At 41.8% G+C, this 7,973-nt stretch overlaps 2 gene segments (V, D, J or C); both read right to left on the bottom strand.

Annotated features, from left to right (window-relative positions):
* Nucleotides 1-217: 217 nt before the first annotated feature.
* Nucleotides 218-1,364, bottom strand: LOC102968010. The segment is given in 2 exon segments: nucleotides 218-980; nucleotides 1,143-1,364. Coding segments are annotated over 2 exon segments (387 nt in total).
* Nucleotides 1,365-6,406: 5,042 nt separating this feature from the next.
* Nucleotides 6,407-7,279, bottom strand: LOC102952952. The segment is given in 2 exon segments: nucleotides 6,407-6,957; nucleotides 7,144-7,279. Coding segments are annotated over 2 exon segments (483 nt in total).
* Between the last annotated feature and the right edge of the window lie 694 nt (nucleotides 7,280-7,973).

Genomic DNA, 7,973 nt, shown 5'->3' with positions numbered 1-7,973 from the left:
AAGAAAATAATCAGAACACACAGAAAGGACTGTCAAATATGCCAGAAAGAGAGAAGAGTAAGGAAGTTAAAATTATAAGTGTGACCCTTGAAAATCTCTCGTGGAGCTATTAAAACTCAGGTGTTAGAGGAGAATGCTCAATTCAGGATATAACATTGAGTGGAAAAAATCAGAATCCAAATTACATTAGGATTTAAGAAGAGAGTAAATGAAACATTGATAATAAATTAGCTGGGTACACAATCAATTTCACACTTTGCTTTTTACATATTTTCTATATTTAGCACACAATGGTTTATAACAGAACAAAAGCAACATCTGCAGTACTGGAAAGATAAGAGTTGAAAGCTAATGCATGACAGGAATGTGACAATTTACCAAGAAGTTGTTTGTATGTCAGGAGTCTGAACAGCAAATGTAAATCAGCTTTAAACCTGAATTGCAAAATAAAACCTTACTAACTCCCTTCAAAAATCCAATAAGCAGCAATGATTCAACAAAATGTTCTAACCCTGTCTGGGTCATCTCGATCCCAGTTGTCTTAAGTTATGCTTTAATGTCTAACACATTAGCTTCCGCCTGCAGACAAACAATAGCACAAACGATCTACTTGAAGTTCTGTGTCAAAGGACAGGGACTGCCCAGTCACAGGTTTGGGTGCAGGCAGCAGGTGTCTGGGACGCAGTGTGCACTTGCTGCACAGAAGTAGACAGCTGAGTCTGCAGGCTGGGCGGCTGCGATGTGCAGGGACAGATGCTTGGCCGTCTTATTCAGTAAAACAGTGAGTCTTTGGTCTTCTTTTTTGGCCACACTTGAACGAATGTCTATAATGAGCTGGGGACCTTTTCCAAGTTCTTGCTTATACCAAGGGAAGTAGACTGAGGCACTGTCTGAGTAACTACAGGTGATAACAGAGCTGTTTCCCTCCTGGACACTCAGGGTGGATGGACTCTGCTCCACATTCTCTCCTCGGCTGAGCCCTGTGCAGAAAGAAAAGGTCAGAGAAAGGAGAGCAATTCCCGCGTTATTATGCTTCAGAATTCCCCTTTTCTCCACTACCTGGAGGCAACCTGAGTAAAGCCGGTCTTGACTTCTCAAGACTATCCACTAATTACTCTGTTTCTCATAAACACTCAACTCACAGTGCAGTGGCAGCCACAAGAGCGTGATGAAAGCCCCCTCGGATGTCCTCATGGTTCCTCCCAATTACAATTACAATCACTTTTAGAATTGCCAACTCCAGCCAGCACAGCTACTTCTAGTACCGGCCCGCCCTTCTTTCCTGCATCAGTCAGAGTGGTTTCCCACGTGTCCACCAGCCAATAAGAAGACGACTGTGCTTCTGCCAGACCTGCTCCTGCAGATGCTCTACCATGGACCCTCCGCCTGGTCTGCGGCAGCTCAGGTGCACCCTCCTGTGGTCACATCTGTACTGAACTCACTGGGGAAAACTTTCTTCCCCTACCCCGTGCCTCTGAGGGACTCAGACGCATAATGGCAGCAATACGTCAAACAAATTACATCCTAGACCAGAGACTAGATGCACAGGAAGAATGTAAACATTAAGATTTATACCTCTGCACACTACTGAGTCACTGCTAAGTTCAAAAGAGTAGATCCTGTTGCTGTTTATTCAATGATGGGCCTCGTGTACATGTTTGAAACGAGGAAGGAATCATGATTCACTGTCTTAAACAAAGAACATAGAAAACCTTCCCTTTCTGCCAAATCTACCAGCCTCATTTGTCTGTTATGGAGAAAAAGTTTCCTAAAAGGAACATGTAAGCCAAAGAATAAATATTTCAAATGTCTCTTATCTCTGACTCTGCTTCTCTGAGCTGGTCTTGCTTGTGACCTGGCAATCTCCAGAGAAGTGACATTACCAGCAGTCAAAATGCGGAATCTTCGTCAGTTAATATGACTGTCATAAAAATGTCAATGATAAAAGAGCAGGGGGACAAGTCCATGAGTTAGGAAGCAATTTGACCCATAGACTTGGTTGATTTGTCATGGGAAATCTGACATGCCATAAGAAATCTACTCCTATTGCTACGTGGATTATATACTGCAAAGTATTGGGGGAAAGAATAGAAATTCTCACAATACATGGGGCTTCAGTTTCAAAACATGTAGCTATATGTAAATTTATTCTACAGATGTTTTTATTTTCTGATATCAAAAGGGTTTCCAGGTCCTAAATGCAGTAAGTGACTCAAATCCTTAGTGGAGGTTCCTCTAAAGTTTAAGCCAACTCTGCTGGCATAGATTTCTGCTGCCTTGGCCAAGCTGAACCACTGCTGGTTCAGATTCCATACTCTGTCATTTTTCTCTCAAACTCCACTGCCATGGAGAATTTCCCCCAAGATATTGATAAAGTTTTTAGTCCTGTAGATTTTCTGTAAGAAAGACAATCTACAGAAGCCTAAATATTGCCATGGCTGCCCAGAGGCGGAGTACAATTAGCCTACTGATCCTGAGAACTGATCCCTGAGAAATCAAGACTGCCTCACCTACATTAAGTGGAAGCCCTTTTCCTGAAATTGTACTCACTAGTCCTCTGGAGTTTTTCAGGATAAATATAATCCTCATCCACATTTGACACCCTTAAAACTTTAGGGACAACTCCCATGAAGAATCAAAATCAACATGTTAGTTTCTTTGTAAATATATTTGTGTGTTTTCATATGTAAATTTTCTCTATGTTAAGAATCCTCCTCTATTTACTCATCCATCCTCCATAGAAAGAATTCCCAAATCCTTCTTTGGGTGAATTTCTCTCTTCTTGGAGACATATACTTTAAGTCAATATTTTCCCTTTTGAGTTATGTTATCCAGAACTGAACGTTATAGTATAAGTATGCTCTATTTAGCACAATGTCCTATATATGAGCTGTAGCACAAGAATAATCATCCCCTGGGCAAAATTCATAGCCCCATGATTATTTCATTGAATATTGCCTGACTCATCATCAAAAAGTGTTGACCGGGAAAGGCTTTTTCTAATACCTTCATGGACGGCCAGCTGCATGAGGACAATATTCCCCCGTAGTCTCCCGATAGCAGTGATTACAGTTCATAACAATGTATTAGTAATGCTCTATATTCACATCTTGCCTTCAAGAGATGTCCACCTGGGATATACATATATCTGCTGTTTTTAGGAAAGTCCTTAGAATTACATGTAGATGTTAACATGACACCAACACCTTTGGCTTCCTCTTCCAGAAACCAGTGAGTGGGAGATGAGTTTGCTGGTAGACTAACAGTGGTTCAGCCTGAGTCTTCTTTCCTGCCCAAGGTGTCAGATATTTACACAAATTGCAACTCTCCATTAAGGCAATTAAACTGATTGGACTACGGCTCTCCCAGACCCAAACTGCAGAGATCTAAGTGGCTGGGCTTGCATTAGACACAATCTCTTTACCCAGCAGGATGGCCCTGCAGCATGGAGGCAGGGGCAAGAATGCCAAAGAGGAAGTGAGGAAACCCAGTTTCTTTCCCAGCTCATTGACCACCTAATTGTTCCATAGTGTCATCTTGGATACAGCCTCTGTTTTGTAAAATGAAGTGGACTAAAGCCTTTCTAAGGGCTCTGCCAGCTCTAAATTTCTTTTATACTATGTAACAAAGCAAATATTTTGAGGACTGGCTGCGAGCCATGTGGACTGGTGTGAGAATGGGGAGAAATGGCCTGCGTTGTGGAACCCCAAGCCCATTTGACAACCACATGTGATCTTGTGGGTCTGAGGTTGCTCCTAACCAATCCTAGGGCCTCATCAGAAACAGAGACAGAGTATTCAGAATAAGATCCTCTCTGGGTTTTCTTTTCTTCTGGGAGACCAAAGACAGTTCAGGGGGGATCTCAATCTGTAGGAAAAAATGGAATAAAATGGAACTTTACTCACTCTGTATAAAATTTACCACAGGCAGGGGCACCTAGGTGGATCAGTCGGTTGGGCGGCCTACTACAGCTCAGGTCATGATCTCGCAGTCTGTGAGTTTGAGCCCTGCATCAGGCTCTGTGCTGACAGCTCAGAGCCTGGAGCCTGCTTCCGATTCTTTGTCTTCCTCTCTCTCTGCCCCTTCCCTGCTTGCTCTCTGTCTCTCTGTCTCTCTCTCTCTCTCTCTCTCTCTCAAAAATAATAAACATTAAAAAAAAATTTTTTTTTTAATTTACCACAGGCAGTGAGATGGTGTTGGCTCCATAGTGGATGAGCTTACTCACACGTATGTAAAGCAACAAATACTTTCTCATACAGCCTGATTGCTTTCTGGCTTCTAGTTCCCTTATTCCAGTTTAACTTGGGTGTTCAAACTTCCCAGGCAGAGCTGGCTATGTAATTGGTGGCACACAATGAAACAGAAAATTTGTGGCCCCATGTTTCAAAAACAGAAAGAAGTATTACATTATGTAATAAAATATAAAGAAAGCTCTCTTTAAAAAAATCTTCTTACTTATCAGGGTGCCTTGGTGGCTCAAGGGTGCCTGGGTAGCTGAGTCAGTTAAGCATTTTGATTTGGGCTCAGGTCATGACCTCATGGTTGAAGGATGCAGCCCCAAATTGCACCCTGATTGGGCTCCGTGCTGGTCATGGAGCCTGTTTGGGATTCTCTCTCTCTCTCTCTCTCTCTCTCTCTCTCTCTCTCTCCCCCTCCCTCTCCCTCTCCCTCTGCTCCTCCCCCCACTTATGCTCTCTTTCACTCTCTTCCAAAATAAATAAATATTTTTAAAAATCTTTCTACTTATAAAACACAATAGAACTTATAATAATACATAAGCAAAAACATAAATTTACAATATGCAAAAACATTGTTAGAAAATTTGCTAAATAAAAAAAGTTTCCAGGGGTGCCTGGGTGGCTCAGTGGGTTAAGCATCTGACTTCAGCTCAGGTCACGATCTCGCGGTCCATGAGTTCGAGCCCTGCGTGGGGCTCTGGGCTGATGGCTCAGAGCCTGGATCCTGTTTCGGATTCTGTGTCTCCCTCTCTCTCTGCCCCTCCCCTGTTCATGCTCTGTCTCTGTCTCAAAAATAAATAAACGTTAAAAAAAAAAAATTTTAAAAAAAAAGAAAAAAAAAGTTTCCATAATACAATATACAATAATATTGTGGTAGTATATTTTTTTAATTTAAATAATATCAATCACATTTGTCATAAGATTAATATTTTCAGTTATATAAAGTAAATTGCAGGATTATCTTCACATCTTGGAAGTGGATCTGTGTAGTGGGATGGTATCCCAATACTTTTTCTTCCCCAATGAAACTACTCTTAATTGATATTTAAAAACGCAGTAAATGGTAGCTACGTATTGCTATAAAGTTATTTTGTCTTTTGTAATATAAAATGTATGAAAGTGTATTGTAAGATACCCAAAAAACCAAAAATGTTTCTATTTCTTAAGAATCAAATGCATGGGGAGCCTGGGTGGCTCAGTTGGTTAAGCCTCTGTCTCTTGATTTTGGCTCAAGTCATGATCTCACAGTGGTGAGATTGAGCCCCAGGTTAGGCTCAAAATTGAGCGTGGAGCCTGCCTGGGATTCTCTCTCATTCTTTCTCTCTCTCTCTGTCTATCCTTTTATCCATCTCCCATTCACTCTCTCTCAATATAAACATTAAAAAAAGAATCCAATGTATATTAATCTATTAAAATAGGTTAATATAATAAATATATCAAAACTATTAAATATATCAAACACTAAAAATAGAAGAATACTTTGGTAGTGTAATATCTTGACAATAATAATATTTTTCTGCCTTGCTTTACTCCAAATTAATTTATTAGGTTCTCAAAATTTATACTCTTATTAACTTCACTTTAATCAATATAATTGAAAGCAGTATCATTGTTGGTAACTGTAATGCTACAGACAGAATTTCTGATAATTTTTAATTTTGAGAAGAATATTTCTGTCGTTGCAACTGATATTACAGACCTTAAAAAGTATTTTACATGCTATGACAAAAAAGCATAGATATATGATAAATTAGTTGAAATATAAATAACGTAAATCTAGAGCTGATGCTTCTAGGGGAAAAATTTCTCTATATATGATTTAACTCTGAATACCATTCAGTTTCATGTAAATCTGAATTTAATTTTAAATGTAAATTTACACAGCAGCATTTTATTGTTTTCTCTAACGTTTTCTGTAACTTTTGAAAGGTGTATATGAAACTAAAAAATGACTTCATGATTTGTATATAATTCAGAATGCTGGTCTATGCATCTTACTACATCTTAAGTTACAAGAAAAATTAATTTCAAATTATCTTCTGTGTTAATAATGGGTTCATTTGATAAGTTCAAACTTCATATGAAAATGTTAGTCTTCTCCATTGAAGCTCTCCTCTTTATCTTAAATTTCTATTTCAAAGCCTACGGATCTTTGCTTTCCCATGTGGCAGCAAGTTCCAAAACCAGAGATTCTAAACATTTTAAGAACTAGCATCCCTCCAATATGCTTTATGCAATGTGCACATACACACTTTCATTTTGAAACAATTTATTGGCAAGGTTTACCGTCACCAGCTTTGAGCCTGCAAAGCCCCAGATGGTCCCAAGCACGCTGTGCAAATGCGGCTGCACAAGGAAGGCTTCCTGGTGGAGGAGCCTGGGCTGGGAGCCCAGCTGCAGTTTGGGGACAGGCTGCAGAGCAGCAGGGAGCACTGTGCCTGCACCGCACACAGATAGGTGGCTGAGTCTTCCTGCTGGGAGGCCCTGATGTGCAGGCTGCTGTGCCGGTCCTTAGTGTTCACCGTGCAGTTCAACCTCCCATCCTGCTTCATCCCTGAAGCGATGTAAAACAGCCAGGTGAGGCTGCCGCCCCCGGGGTTCTGTCGGAACCACTGCACGTAGGTCACCGAGCTGGAAAAATTGCACCTCAGGGTAGAGCTGGCTCCCTCCTGGAGGCTCAGGGCTGCAGGTGTCTGCTCCACGTCCATCCCTCTCACCCCTGCTTGGAAAGACAAAACCAAACACAAAAGAAGTCACTGCAGAGCCACTGAGGCAGTTTTCAAACCCATAGAGTATTCCCGGGAACACCCGCTGAGGGTGTAGACCCTGCAGGAGCTCTGTGCAGCTCCCCCTCCACTGCGGGCTGTGAACCTCCCCCGCCCCCATCTGGGACGCCCCCACTCACAGCAAACCTGCATCCACAGAAGCCCCAGTAGGGCTCCCCGCTGTCTCTTCATGACTCCTTGTCTAGTCGCTGACTTGCCTTCACCCCTACTCTGAAGAGTGTAGAGTCTTGGGTCCAGAGAAGTTGTGTTGTCAACAGTCACCACATCCCTCCAGAATCACTGAGCACCAATCACACCTGAACCCTGTCAGTCCCGGGACCGAGACTCCACCCACAGCGGCCCAGGGAGACTGCAGAGTAATCTGTCCAAAACTGTGCTTGCCAACGGTGCAGGGAGGTAGGGACGGTATTTCCAATATATGCACTCATAAGGGCTTTTTTTTCCCTTAAAACATGTTATGTGAGAAATTTGTAGGTTAGTGACTGAGGAAAGGTGAATGATATTTCTAGAAGAGTCAGTGTCTCAGTGAGTTACACAGAACCTTGGAAATCATAGAGAAGAGTGACCCCATTTCCCAAATTGCATAGTTGGACAATGTGAGAATTCAGTTATAAGAAAATTCTGACAAAGGAAAACTAGCTGATAGCATGCATTTTGTTTTGTTTTTTTTTTTAACGTTTATTTATTTTTGAGACAGAGAGAGACAGAGCATGAACAGGGGAGGGGCAGAGAGAGAGGGAGACACAGAATCTGAAACAGGCTCCAGGCTCTGAGCTGTCAGCACAGAGCCCGACGCGGGGCTCGAACTCACAGACCGTGAGATCATGACCTGAGCTGAAGTCGGACGCTTAACCGACCAAGCCACCCAGGTGCCCCTGATAGCATGCAATTTGTATTGCAGAAGCAAATACAATTTCTTGAAATCAGAGAGATCTAGAATCCAATACAT

This window comes from Panthera tigris, chromosome B3 (genome assembly GCF_018350195.1).
Source record: "Panthera tigris isolate Pti1 chromosome B3, P.tigris_Pti1_mat1.1, whole genome shotgun sequence".
Classification (NCBI taxonomy): Eukaryota; Metazoa; Chordata; class Mammalia; order Carnivora; family Felidae; genus Panthera; species Panthera tigris.
The sequence above is the reverse complement of the archived record's forward strand: the minus strand, read 5'-3'. Positions and strand labels throughout refer to the sequence as shown.